Source organism: Osmerus eperlanus, chromosome 23 (assembly GCF_963692335.1).
Source record: "Osmerus eperlanus chromosome 23, fOsmEpe2.1, whole genome shotgun sequence".
Classification (NCBI taxonomy): domain Eukaryota; kingdom Metazoa; phylum Chordata; class Actinopteri; order Osmeriformes; family Osmeridae; genus Osmerus; species Osmerus eperlanus.
In genome coordinates this window covers 3,284,684-3,302,148 of record NC_085040.1, presented here as the reverse complement: position 1 = coordinate 3,302,148, position 17,465 = coordinate 3,284,684, and the positions used below count along the sequence as shown (strand labels likewise).

At 41.5% G+C, this 17,465-nt stretch overlaps 5 protein-coding genes across 6 annotated transcripts; 4 read left to right on the top strand and 1 right to left on the bottom strand.

Annotated features, from left to right (window-relative positions):
* The first annotated feature begins 421 nt into the window (after window positions 1-421).
* LOC134009932 (uncharacterized) lies at window positions 422-7,051 on the top strand. Of its 2 annotated transcripts, none has more exons than XM_062449713.1 (7): window positions 422-459; window positions 699-844; window positions 5,532-5,645; window positions 5,774-5,827; window positions 6,119-6,295; window positions 6,531-6,653; window positions 6,824-7,051. In XM_062449713.1, exons 1-7 carry the CDS (start codon window positions 453-455, stop codon window positions 6,860-6,862), a joined length of 660 nt encoding a protein of 219 aa, XP_062305697.1. In that variant the 5' UTR covers window positions 422-452; the 3' UTR covers window positions 6,863-7,051. The 2 variants fall into 2 exon arrangements, with proteins under 2 accessions (XP_062305697.1, XP_062305696.1); XM_062449712.1 differs by lacking the exons at window positions 422-459; window positions 699-844 and adding exons at window positions 4,976-5,053; window positions 5,311-5,456.
* A 178-nt stretch (window positions 7,052-7,229) lies between these two features.
* Window positions 7,230-9,991, top strand: LOC134009931 (uncharacterized). The gene is made up of 7 exons (XM_062449710.1): window positions 7,230-7,384; window positions 8,086-8,249; window positions 8,344-8,454; window positions 8,587-8,640; window positions 8,958-9,131; window positions 9,348-9,470; window positions 9,760-9,991. The coding sequence occupies exons 1-7, from the start codon at window positions 7,378-7,380 to the stop codon at window positions 9,796-9,798; spliced, it is 672 nt and encodes a 223-aa protein (XP_062305694.1). The 5' UTR covers window positions 7,230-7,377; the 3' UTR covers window positions 9,799-9,991.
* Window positions 9,992-10,317: 326 nt separating this feature from the next.
* Window positions 10,318-12,369, top strand: LOC134009933 (uncharacterized). Its single transcript, XM_062449714.1, has 7 exons — window positions 10,318-10,435; window positions 10,680-10,825; window positions 10,901-11,014; window positions 11,145-11,198; window positions 11,467-11,634; window positions 11,873-11,995; window positions 12,159-12,369. The coding sequence occupies exons 1-7, from the start codon at window positions 10,429-10,431 to the stop codon at window positions 12,195-12,197; spliced, it is 651 nt and encodes a 216-aa protein (XP_062305698.1). The 5' UTR covers window positions 10,318-10,428; the 3' UTR covers window positions 12,198-12,369.
* Window positions 12,332-14,165, bottom strand: slx1b (SLX1 homolog B, structure-specific endonuclease subunit). Its single transcript, XM_062449709.1, has 5 exons — window positions 13,863-14,165; window positions 13,691-13,742; window positions 13,214-13,534; window positions 12,836-13,051; window positions 12,332-12,736 (listed from the first exon to the last, which is right to left on the bottom strand). Exons 1-5 carry the CDS (start codon window positions 14,033-14,035, stop codon window positions 12,677-12,679), a joined length of 822 nt encoding a protein of 273 aa, XP_062305693.1. The 5' UTR covers window positions 14,036-14,165; the 3' UTR covers window positions 12,332-12,676.
* A 318-nt stretch (window positions 14,166-14,483) lies between these two features.
* On the top strand, window positions 14,484-15,449 carry zgc:112271 (uncharacterized protein LOC553698 homolog). Its single transcript, XM_062449502.1, has 3 exons — window positions 14,484-14,663; window positions 14,919-15,016; window positions 15,111-15,449. The coding sequence occupies exons 1-3, from the start codon at window positions 14,601-14,603 to the stop codon at window positions 15,208-15,210; spliced, it is 261 nt and encodes an 86-aa protein (XP_062305486.1). The 5' UTR covers window positions 14,484-14,600; the 3' UTR covers window positions 15,211-15,449.
* The last annotated feature ends 2,016 nt before the right edge of the window (window positions 15,450-17,465 follow it).

The window sequence follows — 17,465 nt, the reverse complement described above, 5'->3', positions numbered from 1 at the left end:
CGAGTTTTCCAGGGAGTTTTTTCTTGTCTTCCTTGAGGTTTAGGTTGGTTTAGGTGCAGTTATATGGACGTATGGATATATGGATGTAAAGGCCTCTGTGACACTGTATGTAAAAAGTGCTAAACAAATAACATTGTTAGCATTTGTTTGACCAGACAAATTAAATGAGATTATTTTGTGGTTTCACGGCCATATAGGCCTAAACATTCTGGCCAACACTCCATTAATACGAATTTTCGTCGATAACAACATGGTTCTTCATGGGACAGTGGTGAGTTGTAGTACTGGGCTGCCTGCAACTTCATAAGAAAGAGTCAAATTGCACAGAAAATCGGGGGAGGACCTAACGGGAATCCAAAACAAGTTTTGCCTGATAGTTGAAATAATCTGCCCGAACCTTTTTTTTTTTTTTTATATAAAACCTAATAGGCCCTACCAGCGTGGAAACAGACATGGAAGGTATGCATTTTAACATAGCCCATGCTACCATCTTATACCCTAGTGTATGCTAATTAAACATGAATGTACAGGCTTCAGAAACACGTTTTATAGTGTTGGCATACCGATTTTTACATGCGCTTCCGCAATTCACAGATGTCGTTTGTTGACAAAGTCATAGGGGCTTGATGTGAACCAGCCGTACGGAAGTTGAAATCAATGTCAAAATATGAGAGATAACGTCTAGATCTACTTTACAGACAAAGGTGTTTGTGAGGAGACCGAGACCAGTCAACCCCAAAACATCACTCCTGCAGCAGAGCAGGGTCCCCTGGTTTCAGTCACGTTTCAGACGGACCCACACCGAAAACTAAAATACTTGGAGTCAGAACCTAAAGCATTAGGGTAGGTGTAACACTGAATAGCGCGGGCATTAATTAACGTAGGGCCTCCATCATTTTACATCTGAATCCCTTTTCAGGTGAGGTGACCCAAATTACCTTCGGTCTGTATAAGATCTTTCTCATGAAAGCGTTGATTAACTTTCAGAATGTTATTTAAACTGTAGGCGGCTCAGAATCTCCATCTTCCCACTGTAATTCTGATTGTTACATGAACACTATGACAAGTCTCTGAACTTATGACTCTAGAATGTTTCCTGAATTTTGTAGCTCAAGCACATCTTTTTGAGTTATTAAGCGACATTTGAAGTTCAAGTTTATTAGTTCAAGTTCAAGTTTATTATCATATACTCATAAACAGCATTTATCAATAATGAAATAATGTCCGTTAAACTTAAGAGAATACATCATTTAAATACTGGAGAATGGAGAAAAAGGCTATAAAAAATGAATTTAAAAAAATGTAGTGCAAAAAGATATTTCAAGGACAATTCAGCATCCTTATGGCATGTGGGTAAAAACGATCCCTGTATCAGCTGGTACGGGACCTTACGCTCTTGTATCGCTTTCCAGAAGGCAGGAGGGTGAAAAGACTGGCAGGGATGACTAGTGTCAGAAATGGGGGAGTCAGGTGGAGTCAGGTGGCTGAGCGGTTAGGGAATTGGGCTAGTAATCCGAAGGTTGCTGGTTCGATTCCTGGCTGTGCCAAATGACGTTGTGTCCTTGGGCAAGGCACTTCACCCTACTTGCCTCAGGGAGAATGACCGTGTACTTACTGTAAGTCGCTCTGGATAAGAGCGTCTGCTAAATGACTAAATGTAAATGATCCTCTTGGCCTTTCTCCTGCAGCGCTGGCTGTAAAGGTCCTGAATGGATGGTAATGCAGTCCTTGTAATACGCTGTGCAGATTTGACCACTCTTTGTAGTGTCTTCCTGTCCTGCGCAGTGCTGTTGCCAAACCATGTTGTAATGCCACCAGTCAGTATGCTCTCAATGGTGCAGTGGTAAAAATTGGTCAGTATGGTGCAGTCCATGCCAAATTTCCACAGTCGCCGCAGAAAAAAGAGCCTCTGTTTCGCTGTCCTTGTAACCACACCAATATGGTGTGTCCAGCTCAGATCCTCGCTGATGTTGATACCAAGAAATCTGAAACTTTTGACTCTCTCCACAGCTGTGCCCTCGATGTGAATGGGTGCATGTTCTCCCTGCAGCCGCCTGTAGTCCACTATCAACTCCTTGGTTTTTGCTACATTGAGCAGCAGGCTGTTATGCTGACACCAGGATGTCATTGTTGCCACCTCTGCTCTGTAGGCAGACTCATCACCATTCTTGATGCAGCCGATAATGGTGGTGTCATCAGCAAACTTAATGATGGTGTTGGAGCTGTTAGTGGCTGCACAATCATAGGTGAACAGAGAGTACAACAGTGGGCTTAACACACAACCCTGTGGGGCACCAGTGCTGAGTGTTAGACTGGTTGAGGTGATGTTACCCAGCCGTACTGCCTGTGGCCTGTCTGTCAGGAAGTTCAATATCCAGCTGCACATGGAAGGACTGATGTTCAGGTCCTGTAGTTTCATGATGAGCCTGGATGGTACTATGGTGTTGAAGGCGGAGCTGAAGTCGATGAAGAGCATCCGCACGTACGTGTTGTTCTGATCCAGGTGAAAGAGAGCAGTGTTCAAGGCCAAAGCTACAGCATCATCTGTAGACCTGTTCGGCCTATATGCAAACTGGAGTGGGTCTAATGCAGGTGACAGGCAGGATGTAATGTGGTCTTTGACTAACCTCTCAAGACATTTCATCACAACAGAGGTGAGTGTGACAGGGCGGTAATCATTGAGACAGCTCACAGATGGTTTCTTAGGGACTGGGATGATGGTGGCCCTCTTGAAGCTATTGGGGATGACAGACTGGGACAGGGAGAGGTTAAAGATGTCAGTGAACACCTCTGCCAGTTCAGGAGCACAGGCCTGGAGAACACGGCCAGGGATGTTGTCAGGTCCTGTAGCTTTATACACATTCACTCTCCTGAATGACTTGCACACATCAGTCACAGATACCTGGAGAGGGCAGCTGTCTTGCTCCAGCAGTACCTCTGACCTGGTGTGAAACTCAAATCGAGCATAAAAGGTGTTCAGCTCTTCTGCAAGAGAAACAGAGACCTCTGCTTGATGGTTCTTTCCTTTATAATCTGTGATGGTCTTCAACCCACTCCACATGTCTCTGGTGTTGGATCCTGTGTAATAAGACTTCACTTTCTCTCTGTACTGTCTCTTTGCCAGCTTGATGTTTTTTTTGAGTTCATATCGGGCTATTTTGTACTCACATAGGTCTCCAGAATGATAGGCTGCTGTACGGGCTTTGAGTGCTGAAGACACTTCTCCATTCACCCATGGCTTCTGGTTTGGAAAAGTTCTGACATTCATTCGCTGTACAACGTCATCAATGCACTTACATATATGGCCTAATACAAACTCAGTGTATTCATGGATGTTAACAGCGGCATCCCGAAAAATTCCCCAGTCTGTTGTTTTTGTTTATTTGACCATGTCATTCATTTTCAGAGTTGGTAGGAAAAAACGTTCCGTCTTAAAAATAGCAATTTTTCTCTATAAGAAATATTTAAATAAGAAATATTAAATAAAGTGAACTAATTTGATTTCTGGTGCTTCCTGCTTCATACATTCTTTGCTCTGATCCTCTCAGCTGAAGGCCTGTCTGGGGATGCAGGTGGTGGCCTGTGTGATCTCTATATTGAATTTGCTCGTGGAAGGAACTGACTTTGGGCTGGAGGCCAGCTTCAGTGACACGTGCTGGATGTCATGGAAATATACAAGAGTCAAACATGATAACTGCATGATTCTGTCAGTGAGTCCAGTTCACACTTGTTTTGGAAAGTGCATTAACTCCACATAGAGAATGTATTCAGATGTAACATTTGGTTGCCTTGAATGATGGGGTGTTGTGTCACATACACCTCCCAATGGTAAGAATACCGTATTTTTAAGATCCACAATCTCCTGTGAAAGTATCAACAAAGGCATAGAAACAATTGGATTGTCGCAATCTGAATCTGACTTTGTGTGTGTTTGTGTGGTTGAGGGGGATTAAAATAGTTCTCCAATTTTCTTTTTTAATTGACAGAGGGCACTCACACATTATATTGCTGTGAGTATTCTGATCCATGCTGCCTCGGTGGCTATCTCTGTCACCCTGGCTGCCTACTGCTGCAAGGTTATCAACTGCTGCTCACCCACATCCAGGATGGTGAGTGGACTGGACTGTGCGGTTTAAAGGCCTAGACATTGCCCACACATCTCGTCTTTTTTATTTAGTCTCTCATGTGAAATGGTAGAATTACTGAACTAGACTACAGCCCACACGATAGTTGGACAACGTGCATAGTGTTTAGGGACTGGGCCCAGAACCCTTAATGAAGAAACATGAAAGCCTGTTCATTTAAATATGGATTTTCAAACATGTTCCTACTCACTTCCACTGGAACCTAGAAAAAAACCTGATGCACTATTACTTTGTTTCTGAGTCTAAGATTTCTTTATTTCAGCCGGTGATCACTGTTCAAGCCCCTCCCACACAGCAATAGGAAATGAATCAAACTTCACCTAAAGCCAACCAACCAGCAAAACAAATCATCATCTGTCACCATCTGCACTACCAATACTAATGATGAAAATAATTCGTGTCTGCAAAAGATTTGACACAATGGTATACTAAAACAAGATTGCATTTTCTATATTTGGATGTGTGTATTACTATATTTTACATACATTTTCTGCTTGTTAAATGGGATAAACCCTATAGACAAAATAAATAAGATGGTTATTGAGTAGTTTCACGGCTTTATATACCAAAAAGATGCTGACCAACATCTTTATATTATGCGTAAAGAGGCATTCCCCAAGTACTTCGATTTACAGTAATCTTAATATTACACGTAGCCAATGACAATCAAATAAATACCAGATGTTTGTGCATGAGAATATTACCACAAATCTCAGAAATTAACATTGTTCTTAGTCTAAGCGTAGTTAATGCGTGTTGGACTGGGCTGTAACCTCAAGAGTTAACGTGGCATTGAAACACTGGGCCGGATGTAATAGGAACCCAAAATATAGCCTATTAGGTTGTTGAAATAGTCTCCTGAATCTTGGGACCCACACCCATCACCAGGGTAAATATAGACATGGAAGGTAGGCTAAAGTAGGCTATTCTAACGTAGGCCATGCTCACATCTTATAGTGCCAACTTTTGAGTGCTAATAAAAAAAGAACGTAAAGGCTTCACAAACAAAGGTTTTACAGTGTTGGTAGCATACCGATTTTTACACTTGTTTACGCAGTCCGAAATATGGGTGTGACTTCGCAGCTTAGATTCGATGTGAACCAGCTGTAGGGTAGTTGAAATCAATGTAAAAATAGGAGAAATAACGTCTAAATCTACTTTACAGACAAAGGTGTTTGCGAGGAGACTGAGACCAGTCAACCCCAAAACATCACTCCTGCAGCAGAGCAGGGTCCCCTGGTTTCAGTCACGTTTCAGACGGACCAACACCGAAAACTGAAATACTTGGAGTCAGAAACTAAAGCATTAGGGGTAGGTGTAACACTGAATAGCGCGGGCATGAATGACGTAATGCATCAAGCCTTTGACATCTGAATCCCTTTTCAGGTGACCCAAATTACCTTCAGTGTGTTTAAGATCTTCGCATACACACCATACTATATGCTTGGATTCGGTGAACCGATTGACCAGACGGTCATTTATATTATTGGATATGTGTTGGTGAGTGCAATAACACCCCTGTATTTAGGCTACATCTTTGGGTCTAGGCTACCTTATGTGTAGATATGCATATTGAGTTTCTCTTGAAAGCGTTGATTAACGTTAAGAATGTAATTTAAACTCTTTAGGTGATGGTCGCTGGTTCTCTGGCCTTGGCGGCTCAGAATCTCCATCTTCCCACTGTAAGTCTGATTGTTACATGATAACTACAAGTCTCTGATGTTATGACTCTAGAATGTGTTTTCCAGATCAAACACATATCTTTTTGAGTTAATAAGCTACATATGTCATTCATTTTCAGAGTTGGTAGGAAAAAACGTTCAGTCTTAAAAATAGCCATTTTAATGTGAAACTCCATGATACCCTGTCCCCTGCTTTATAAGAAAAATATAAATAAGAAATATTAAATACAGTGAACTAATTTGATTTCTGGTGCTTCCTGCTTTATACATTCTTTGCTCTGATCCTCTCAGATGAAGGCCTGCCTGGGGATGCAGGTGGTGGCCTGTGTGATCTCTATATTGAATTTGCTCGTGGATGGATTTGACTTAGGGCTGGCTAAGTTGGATTTGACTCCATTCCATGACAGCCATTGCTGGCTGTCATGGAATTATACAGGAGTCCAACATGATAACTGCATGATTCTGTCAGTGAGTCCAGTTCACACTTGTTTCGGAAAGTTCATTAACTCTACATAGAGAATGTATTCAGATGTACCAATGGTAGGAATAAAGTATTGTGTAATAATTCAGAGAAAGTATCAACAACCAAGGCATAGAAACAATTAAGTTACACAAAAATAGTCACAATTTTAATTTGTGTGTGGGGGTGTGTGTCGTTGAGGGTGATTAAAATAGTTCCCCAACTTTTTATTTCAATTGACAGACGACACACGCACATTATACTGCTGAGAATCTCCTGATCCAGGCTGCCTCGGTGGCTATCTCTGTCACCCTGGCTGCCTACTGCTGCAAGGTTATCAACTGCTGCTCACCCACATCCAGGATGGTGAGTGGACTGGACTGTGTCTGGAATACTTTAGAGACAGACAGCATGGAACAAAACAGAACAAATGAGCTGTAAAATAAAAAATACCACAATAACAACAATTATATGTGAACAATTAGATGCAAGAATTAAAGCTTACCTTGGTTCTGAGTATGGTTTTTCTGTTTCAGCCTGTGATCACTGTCCAAGCCCCTCCCACTCAGCAATGAGAAATTAATCAACCTACACCTGGAGCCAGCTAACCAGCATGTACTCACATTGTCTGACGACCTATACCAATACTGGTCATTATATCCATTATAAAGAACTGATATGAAATGTGTCACAAAAATAAGCATGCACTTATTTTACAGTTTACTGTTTGACTGTGTGTTTATAACATTACAATTAAAATATTAACAGACATTTTCATTTGAACTGTGATGAGATATAGTTAGATGGAAAAATAGTTTGACATGGTTTGAAAAGCATAAATAGGCCTATATGCAGAAAACAATTATAATACGATGACCAAAATATTATCAACATGAAATTCCAAAATATGCGCCATCATGAGGAGCGATCCCGTTTAAGGGGAGGGAACTCATAAGGGCGAGAACTGTGAGAGGGGTACAATCACAAGAGCACAGTAGTAAACTAGTTTTGGGGCGCTGGTGGAAAATTTGCCTTGTATCATCGACTTTCAGACCTTCCAGCTTCTGACATTCTTAAAGCACCATACAAAATGTCAGGTAAATGCACAGTTGGTTTGCCTTTTCGGAGCTATTTAAACAAGACAAATGTATTGCTTAAGTTATAAATATACATAGAATGGAATAACGTAATCACAAGCCAGTGTTTGCATTGTCATTTTCAGTCATTTGATTTACTGTCTATGTACCCTATAGCCCAAAGTACGCATTTTCTGGTGTCGTGCAAAGATGTCCTTATGAAAGACATTCCAACGCCTACTCGTGATGTGTCGTTCGTGAATCTTAAAAATGACTCGGGAGTAGGCTACAGTTTCAAAGAGTTCCGTGCATTTTCACATGGCCGCGCATCGGGACTGCACACGGGTTGCATATGCTCAGTAGCCTATAGGAAACATACATTATTCGTTCACCTCTCGAGTCGACTGTGTCTTCGGGTCTGTCGTTTGTTTATTGTTCACAAATGATAATTACTGGACATAAGGTATTTTATTTCTCACTTCTAACAGTTCAGTGCAGTGTAATTTTAGCCGTGATCAAAATTGCCACTGTGATTATAAATTACCATTTAAAATGCACTAAATTCACACCAAGAGAACCCCCCCCCCCCCCCAAGAAAATAAACAAATAAAAAGAAATGAATGAGATGGCTTGGAAAAAAAGTTTTGTTCAATTGAATGATATTAAAAGATCCTAGTCAGTAATATGATCCAAACTTCCCATCACTATAACTTATGTTACAGGCGAAGAAGAGCTTTCTATGGAGACAAGTAGGCCTACTGTTCCAACCCAGAGCGGCGCACCTGCAGAGGGGGTGGCAGACCAGGCTCCTCTGGTGTCAGTTAGGTTTCAGAAGGACCCACACCGAAAACTAAAATACCTGGAGTCAGAACCTAAAGCATTAGGGGTAGGTGTAACACAGAATTGTAGGTGTATAGACGTGTGTTTATTGTACTTAAACAGTCTTTCTTCTCTGTGTTCCTCTGTGTGTCCTCCTACAGGTGACTCAGATAACCCTCAGTGTTTTTCAGATCGTCTCCTTCAGTTTCCTGTCGGCTATCGATTTTGTTCATTTGCCTTCCAATCTTTTTAATATTATCGGATCTGTGGTGGTAAGTTCACTCCCTCCCACATACCAGGAAACCGAAAATGAACCCTTCATTTTATTGGAAATAATTGCTTAAGTCATTGTTTTCCTAGTTGATTGTATTTGAATTTAGTTGAGTCTTGTCTCCCTTCTGTAGGTGATGGTAGCTGGTGTTTTGGCCTTGGCAGCTCAGAACCTAGTACTTCCCACTGTAAGTATAGTCCAAATGCTGATTGATGGGTGTCAATCAGACTCCTGTCTGAAAAGTACCGTAGATCGACAAAAGCTGTAGCCTAAGTCATTGACTTTATTACTCTAAGTAATGAAGTCAAGCATTTTATAAACATGAAACAGGTTTTCTTAGATCATAAAGACACACTGCTTACTCTGTGCATCCATCAGTCTCAATCTCCATTTCTAAGGAACATGCAAGAAAGCAAACAAAATTAGCTCCATAAGCTCTCACTAACCATCATGTGTGACTTATTTCTGTTTTTTCCTGTTCATTCCTTGCTCTGATCCTTGAAGCTGAAGGCCTGCCTGGGAATACAGGTGTTGGCTTCTGTGGTCTCCGTATTCAACTTCCTCGAAATGTCAACCTTTTCAGAAGGCAACGGTGACTTGCAATGTTGGGAATATGTTTATATCATGACTGAACGAAATTCTACGGCAGACTATAGCAAAACGTGCCACACCATTGGAGTGAGTCATTTAGAAATACTAATTGTACTGTACATGAGTGGAATAGCCACGGTGGTAAATGTCTTTAGATTGAAGTTAAAAGGAAAAATACTGAATTTTGAAGATGAGTAGTTAATATATTGGAAATTCTAACTATTTAAAAAGGTAGAGTGAATACACAGCATATATACACACACACGCAATTAACCCATCACCACCACCACCCCTGATTGACAGGAAGCTGTCTCACATTACCAAGCTACTGGTATTCTGATCCATGCTGTCTCGTTGGCTATCTCTGTCACCCTGGCTGCCTACTGCTGCAAGGTTATCAACTGCTGCTCACCCACATCCAGGATGGTGAGTGGACTGGACTGTGCGGTTTAAAGGCCTAGACATTGCCCACACATCTCGTCTTTTTTATTTAGTCTCTCATGTGAAATGGTAGAATTACTGAAATAGACTGTCCCACACGATAGTTGTACGACATGCATAGGGACTGGGCCCAGAACCCTTAATGAAGAAACATGAAAAAGCCTATTCATTTAAATGTGGATTTTCAAACATGTTCCTCCTCACTTCCACTGGAACCTAGAAAAAAACCTGATGCACTATGACTTTGTTTGAGTCTATGATTTCTTTATTTCAGCCGGTGATCACTGTCCAAGCCCCTCCCACACAGCAATAGGAAATGAATCAAACGTCACCTAAAGCCAACCAACCAGCAAAAAAATCATCATCTGTCACCCTCTGCACTACCAATACTAATTGTGAAAATAATTCATGTCTGCAAAAGATTTGACATGGTATACTTAAACCAGCTTGCATTTTCTATATTTGGATGTGTGTATTACTGTATATTACAATAAAACGGTATGGTCATTTCATTTTCTGCTTGTTAAATGGGATAAACCCTCTAGACAAACAAATAAGGTGATTCTTGTGTAGTTTCACGGCTCTATATACCAAAAATATGCTAACCACTATATTTAGGCTATATTATGCGTAAAGATAGGCATTCCCCAAGTAGCCTTAGATTTACAGTAATCTTAATATAGTTACACGTAGCCAATGACAAACAAATAAAAAACAGATGTTTGTGCATGAGACTATTACCACAAATCTCAGAAATGTACATTGTTCTTGGTCTAAGCGTAGTTAATGCGTGTTGGACTGGGCTGTAACCTCAAGAGTTAACGTGGCATTGAAACACTGGGCCGGATGTAATAGGAACCCCAAAAATAGTTTAGCCTATTAGGTTGTTGAAATAGTCTCCCGAATCTTGAGACTCACAGCCATCACCAGGGTAAATACAGACATGGAAGGTAGGCTAAAGTATTCTAACGCAATGTTTGAGTGCTAATAAAACAAGAACGCAAGGCTTCAGATACAAAAGTTTTACAGTGTTGGTAGCATACCGATTTTTACACTTGTTTACGCAGTCCAAAATAAGGCTCAACGCGAATGGGTGTATAGCTTTGCAGCTCAGATACAATGTGAACCAGCCGTAGGGTCGTTGAAATCAATTAAGTCAAAAATGGAGAAATAACCTCTAGATCTACATTACAGACAAAGGTGTTTGCGAGGAGTCCGAGACCAGTCAACCCCAGAACATCACTCCTGCAGCAGAGCAGGGTCCCTTAGTTTCAGTCACGTTTCAGACGGACCCACACCGAAAACTGAAGTACTTGGAGTCAGAACCTAAAGCATTAGGGGTAGGTGTAATACGGAATAGCGCGGGCATGAATGGCGTAGTGCATCCATAATTTGACATCTGACATCCTTTTCAGGTGACCCAAATTACCTTCAGTGTGTTTAGGATCTTCACTTGCGCAGTATTCTATGTCCTTGGATTGTATCTCTCGATTGAGCAGATCGTCATTTATCTGATTGGATCTGTGTCGGTGAGTGCAATAACACCCCTGTATTTAGGCTAAATGTTTGTGTCTAGGGTACCTTATGTGTAGATTTGCATATTGCAACTTTCTCTTGAAAGCGTTGATTAACTTTCAGAATGTTATTTAAACTATTTAGGTGATGGTCGCTGGTTCTCTGGCCTTGGTGGCTCAGAATCTCCATCTTCCCACTGTAAGTCTGATTGTTACATGATAACTTAAAGTCTCTGATCTTATGACTCTAGAATGTTTCCTGTGTTTTCCAGCTCAACATGTCATACATTTTCAGAGTTGGTAGGAAAAAACGTTCAGTCTTAAAAATAGACATTTTAATGTGAAACTCCATGATACCCTGTCCCCTGCTTTATAAGAAACATATAAATAAGAAATATAAAATAAAGTGAACTCATTTGATTTCTGGTGCTTCCTGCTTCATACATTCTTTACTCTGATCCTCTCAGCTGAAGGCCTGTCTGGGGATGCAGGTGGTGGCCTGTGTGATCTCTATATTGAATTTGCTCGTGGAAGGAACTGACTTTGGGCTGGAGGCCAGCTTCAGTGACACGTGCTGGATGTCATGGAATGACAACGATACAGGAGTCCAACATGATAACTGCATGATGCTGTCAGTGAGTCCAGTTCACACTTGTTTCGGAAAGTGCATTAACTCTACATAGAGAATGTATTCAGATGTACCAATGGTAGGAATAAAGTATTTTAAAGATGTAATAGCCTACAATTCTGTGAAAGTATCAACAACCAAGGCATAGAAACAAGTAGGTTAAGCAAAAATCATCACAATCTTAATTTGTGTGTTTGAGTTGTTGAGGGGGATTAAAATAGTTCCCATCTTTTTTCAATTGACAGACGACACACACACATTATACTGCTGAGAATTTCCTGATCCATGCTGCCTCGGTGGCTATCTCTGTCACCCTGGCTGCCTACTGCTGCAAGGTTATCAACTGCTGCTCACCCACATCCAGGATGGTGAGTGGACTGGACTGTGTCTGGAATACTTTAGAGATAGACAGCATGAAACAGAAAATAAACTGTAAAATAATAAATACCACAATAACAACAATTATATGTGAACAATTAGATGCAAGAATTAAAGCTTACCTTGGTTCTGAGTATGGTTTTTCTGTTTCAGCCTGTGATCACTGTCCAAGCCCCTCCCACTCAGCAATGACAAATTAATCAACCTACACCTGGAGTCAGCTAACCAGCATGTACTCACATTGTCTGACGATCTATACCAATACTAGTCATTATAAAGCACGGATATGACATGTCACACAAACAAGCTGGCACTTATTTTAACCGAATGTTTGTTTATTACATAAAAATACATATAATACATACACATGTTTGCAGTCGTTTTCATTTTAACAGTTAAGTCTTTCAATGCAATATACTTCAAAGTTTAAAGGGAAATATTGATTTGTTTTATACATAAATAGAAGAAATACATAATTTAACACAGTACATATAAATCACACATTTATTAGAAGCAGACCTGATACATTCAGTATACTGAATGAGAAATATGAGAATGAGAGTTGATGTTAAAAAAAATAATGCTTAAACAGTATTTTGGAAATTGACATTACACATCATAAAATACATTAAAAAGGCAGCACTATAATACTTAACCTCTGAGTGCCTCTATCAGTGCAAAGGAACTGGGCTCAGCTCATTGCAGACCTGCAGTCCATCTGCCCAGTGGCTCTGTGGACAGAACATAGATAACTCAACCCTCTAATTCTGGTGCTAAAATGTTTGCACAGAATAATCCTCCCAACCACACACAAACAAACACAACCTTACCTGGGATGAGGATAAAGGGATCTCCTCTAGGTCTCCATAGCAACCTATCTTGTGCCGAATCAAGCTTCCCCATAGTATGGAATGATGGCAACCAGGACATTCCCCTTCAACAGGAAGCATGTGAGTGGGCTCCGACTTCAGGAAGTGCTTGGCGAGACAAATCAGATGATAAGTTGTCCGACACGTCGGGTTGAAGCAGCTCAGCTTATCTGCAGACTGAAAAGGCAGGAATAGTTTTTAAGTCACACTTTTCGTCAATCATACAGTTATTTCCCACTGTGTAGTACGCAAGGAAAGTTCATACAAGACTCATAAATAAATATAAGTTCTACAGGTGGCATAGGCTAAACGGCTTTTCAACTGAGACAGAGACCTCACCTTGACACAGCTTCGACACAGCAAGCATCTCCCTGCTTCCTCCTCCGCAGGTTGATGGGCTTGCTGCTGTTGGCTTTTCTTAGCCCGCACACTACCGAAGGCCACTGGGATGTGTAGGGGTGGCTGGAGGCCCGGTTCGAAGTCCATCCTGTACTCCTGTTTGAGCCAGCGGGCGGTCAGGGGAAGGCGGCACCACGGGGCCACCTGGAGCATGATGGAGACAACACGCCAGTGGAACTGCAGGCTGGACTCCTTCCTGGACCGCCGAGAAACATGGGAGAGGCGGCGAGAGAAGTGGGGGTGTTGCCATGCCCACTCAAACTGATGGGGGAGGCAAGCAGAGGGATGATAATCAGTGAAACACAGACATGTTAGTCCATGCTAATACAACCAGTTGGTAATTCATATTGGAATTTTATACTGAACTATGATCATGACGACTATTCCATATGGGACACCAGGACAACGTAGACATACCCTTAAAGCTGCTATGTCCGATGGGAAGCCATGTATGATGAGAACCATTTCCCTAAATACAGAATAAGGAAAAGTACTCACTAAAATGGCTGGATAAGTTAGCACACCATTATTTTATCCTGTGCGTGCGGGAAACAAAACTGTTTTTCATGGACGCTTTTCTAGACGTTACCATGGTCCCCTTCCGCTGGTCTTCTTTGCTCCTCCACGGTGCCTCCCAGCATTATGTTGTCCTATCCGTCGCTCTGGGTTTACAGTAAACCCAATGTAGATGCGACCCTTGAATTTGGGGTTTGTGCAATACAGCATGTACACCCCAAAAAAGCTTTCCACCTCCACTACCATTTTACATGAACATCAATACTCAACCATCATGCACTGTATAAAGAAACAAACACATAACAATACAATTCAGAATGGACTACGTTCAGATAAATTATTGCTTCTCGGGTGGAGAAAACATTCATTTGTGTTTGAGCAGTTCAACTGTTTGCCTTGTGAAGTACGCACTAAAAATACATGATTCATAAAATTATAGCAAGGTACATGTTCATTTATTATATTTTAATCAAAATATATTAAATCTTTATGTGATAGGTTACATTGTGAGAAACCTTTTTTTTTTTCGCCACGTATTGTTCAGGCATTATATTTGATCTTCTTACACAACAAGGACCCCAAAAGCTCGCATGTGATTCGCAACTTAGAGACTAAAGCCCATTGGTTTCCAAACATCACCCTCGCCTTTACTCACGAATCTGTAGTTCCAATTGGGTGTGATACACGTTCCTGAATACGTTATCCCGCCTATTTATTAAACAGCGGTAGTGCGGTACTCAGTGGACCTTCATCTGCCTAGTTATCCTATATTAACGTCACATTCACTGTGTTTCTTTTAGTTTGAGAAATAATGGCTATAACTTCAGATCACATTCGAGATAAGCTAATCAAGGAGATCGGGGCTGTGCATGTGGTATGTACAGTATACACGGATATCTGCTGAGCACGTTGCCCTCGCTATACCTACTATACCCAAAAATCAACACGTACTGTACAGCTAGAATCTACTAAAATATTGGCAAGCATGCACCAGATTACGATATTCATTTGCTTCTCTGGAACCATGAAAATGCAGAAATGACACCACTTTGAAATGTTCCTGATAATGTATTGGTTGCGTAGTTGACTTGGTTAGCACCACATTGCTCTCCCTATTTGCTTCCCTTAGGACGTTGAGGACACTTCCCCCAATAGATGTGCGGCCAGCTTTAAAGTCCTTATAGTTTCTCCTCAATTTGAAGGTAAACCTCTGTTGCAGAGACACAGGTAAGGAAATACCCCGTGCGGTTAAACAGTGAACTATTTAAAGGGGCTGTGGAGAGAAATCAAACGGTGTGATAAACCCTACTTTGTGCTCCAGGTTGGTGAACACATGTCTGGCTGAAGAGCTAAAAGAGATCCACGCCTTCGAGCAGAAGACACTGACACCAGAACAATGGGAGAAACAGAAAGCACAGTGATGCAGTATACTGTTTACAGTAAATACTGTTTTTGGTAAAGACTATAAGAGCCGAATGAGTACAATTGGCATGAAACCAGTGGCTCTTCCTTTTTTATGACTGTATTACTTTGACATTCAAATGCCTTACTATGTATATGTAAAAGCAGCCAGCTCACTTAAACATGTGTTAACATCAATGATACATAAATGACGATCATGAAAGATTTGCTGACAATAAACAGTACATGGCAAACTTTTGATTGGGTGGTCGTTTGATTGAACTATGACATCAAATGATTTACTTTCAGTGTCAGTGAGAGGTGTGCACTTCCTGGATTTATCTGTCAGTACCGTACAGAGTTGTCCCACGAATGTGCGACTTATCTTAAAACAAAACTGAAAACGGATTAAAGTCAGTGATGTGATCGCTTGTAATCAGTAAGAATGGGAAACCAGGAAGGCAGCAGCCATGCCTATGAAGAGAATACCACCAAACAGACGTCAGAAACCAACACCTGGACAGGTAACTCATCTTTTTAATCAGAACAGTGGGTTCAATGTTATATTTATTACCAGGACAGAGACTCTATAAGTCCAGCGCTTATGATCTGCTAATGTGAGACAGTGTCGTAGTTGATTAAATTGTAATTATAACATTATCCACCAGAGGGCGATAATAATTTGCTCATACAACTCAAGCACATAATCAAATAGCCTTATTGGGTCTGACTGTAGGTGGAAAACCCGTGGTGGACATGATGTTGACACCTTGCATGTCATCACCATGGTGAATGTATGTCTCAACAAAGTAGGACAGCTTCCATTTGTATCATTGAAAAAATGCATTGATTACACAGAATACCCATAATATGAGCCTGAAACCTTGCCAAGATGTCTCAATAATATTTTTGTATGTTGTTGAACCAATCGCAAACTCAGACCATAAACTTCTTGTCTCCTCTCAATGCCATCAAGAAGTCTCTGGTGTTTGGTTGTCCCAAATGTGGTGACAGTTGGGGATGGGACCAAGTGAGAGGGCTGAGCCAAGCTCAATCACAGCTGGCTGCATTGGACACCAGAGTGGATAAATTCAAGACCTCCCAGACAAATACAGCAAGGTAGGTTTTGTGCCGACATTATTCTATTATGTGCTCCTAAAAGAAAGTTTTGGATGACACAAAAAATCATTATGAGTAGAAATGTGTTGAAGTGTATAATTGAATGAACCATCTTTGTGCGCTTTGCTTTGAATATGATTGGACGAGTAATCCATATCTGAGTCATTACAAACATAGACATTTTAGACAAAGGGACATGTGCACTAAGTGTCTGCTGCTTAGGTCGACTGAAGCCTTACATCAAACCCTTCAACTGTAAACAATGGATTTGTCCCAGATAGACCACCTGCCTAGAAGCTTTCATAGCTGTGAGCTTGTCAAATGTCCCACTGTCAGACCTATTACCAGGTCTACATTTGCTGTCATTGAACATGCCTAGACCTTATACAAGATGAACCTTAGTGATTTTTACAAAGCAAATTAGTCACCTGAGGAGATGCCCTCAACTGGTAAAGGGTGTACTGACCAAACAGAACAGGATATATTGTGGAGTGTGGGTTAAAGCAAAAACCTACTTAAAATACAATATTATTTTATGATGCATCCTATTTTTTAGGGTCCTTCTTGTTTAGTTTTTTTTTTTTTTTTTTTTGGGGGGGGGGGGGGGAGAGTGGAAGGATAAGACATACCACAGTATGCATTTAGACTACCCATTCCAAACCAACCCATATCTACATTCTGTCTTCCAGAGCCCATTCTGGGCCCACATCCTCCCACATTTACTGGGGAGCTCAGGCCTGACCAGCCCACATTGCCCTCAGCTGGTCCTGCCAACACTACTGTACTACAACAGGGTTGTTTTGTTAAATAAGTGTGTGAGGGGGGGGGGGGGGTTGTACGCTGAGAAATGACTCCCCAGCAAAACGAAAACACAAAACAGAGGGGGCCCAAAAGAGAGAGGGGGGAGAAAGGGCTGAGACGCCACGTAAAAGAAGAGGCCAGGCTGTCTCTCCGGGAGAGGGATTAGTTCCACCACTTCCTCTCTGCTAGGTGGCCTGCCATGCGACTAATGGACGCGGCGGCTTGGGTGAGTGAGAGAGGCGAGGCGGAGGGGAGAGATCATGCTCACATCGCTTGTCATACTGGGCACCACTTTCGTACGCCTGCGGGTGGGGGGTTGGGGGGGAGGGTTTAGATGTCTTTGGCCCCCCCTACG

Excerpts from the sequence above, each read along its gene's own strand:
- LOC134009932 (XM_062449713.1), top strand. Across the intron at positions 6,296-6,530 it reads ATAACTGCATGATTCTGTCA|ACGACACACGCACATTATAC; the intron begins GTGAGTCCAGTT and ends TTCAATTGACAG. Across the intron at positions 6,654-6,823 it reads GCTCACCCACATCCAGGATG|CCTGTGATCACTGTCCAAGC; the intron begins GTGAGTGGACTG and ends TTTCTGTTTCAG.
- LOC134009931 (XM_062449710.1), top strand. Across the intron at positions 8,455-8,586 it reads ATATTATCGGATCTGTGGTG|GTGATGGTAGCTGGTGTTTT; the intron begins GTAAGTTCACTC and ends TCCCTTCTGTAG. Across the intron at positions 8,641-8,957 it reads AGAACCTAGTACTTCCCACT|CTGAAGGCCTGCCTGGGAAT; the intron begins GTAAGTATAGTC and ends TGATCCTTGAAG.
- LOC134009933 (XM_062449714.1), top strand. Across the intron at positions 11,199-11,466 it reads AGAATCTCCATCTTCCCACT|CTGAAGGCCTGTCTGGGGAT; the intron begins GTAAGTCTGATT and ends TGATCCTCTCAG. Across the intron at positions 11,635-11,872 it reads ATAACTGCATGATGCTGTCA|ACGACACACACACATTATAC; the intron begins GTGAGTCCAGTT and ends TTCAATTGACAG.
- slx1b (XM_062449709.1), bottom strand. The coding sequence starts at position 14,035 with ATGGTAGTGGAGGTGGAAAGCTTTTTTGGGGTGTACATGCTGTATTGC. Across the intron at positions 13,743-13,862 it reads ACCAGCGGAAGGGGACCATG|GGAAATGGTTCTCATCATAC; the intron begins GTAACGTCTAGA and ends TTCTGTATTTAG. Across the intron at positions 12,737-12,835 it reads TCCCTTTATCCTCATCCCAG|AGCCACTGGGCAGATGGACT; the intron begins GTAAGGTTGTGT and ends TTCTGTCCACAG.
- zgc:112271 (XM_062449502.1), top strand. The coding sequence starts at position 14,601 with ATGGCTATAACTTCAGATCACATTCGAGATAAGCTAATCAAGGAGATC. Across the intron at positions 14,664-14,918 it reads AGATCGGGGCTGTGCATGTG|GACGTTGAGGACACTTCCCC; the intron begins GTATGTACAGTA and ends TGCTTCCCTTAG. Across the intron at positions 15,017-15,110 it reads CCTCTGTTGCAGAGACACAG|GTTGGTGAACACATGTCTGG; the intron begins GTAAGGAAATAC and ends TTTGTGCTCCAG.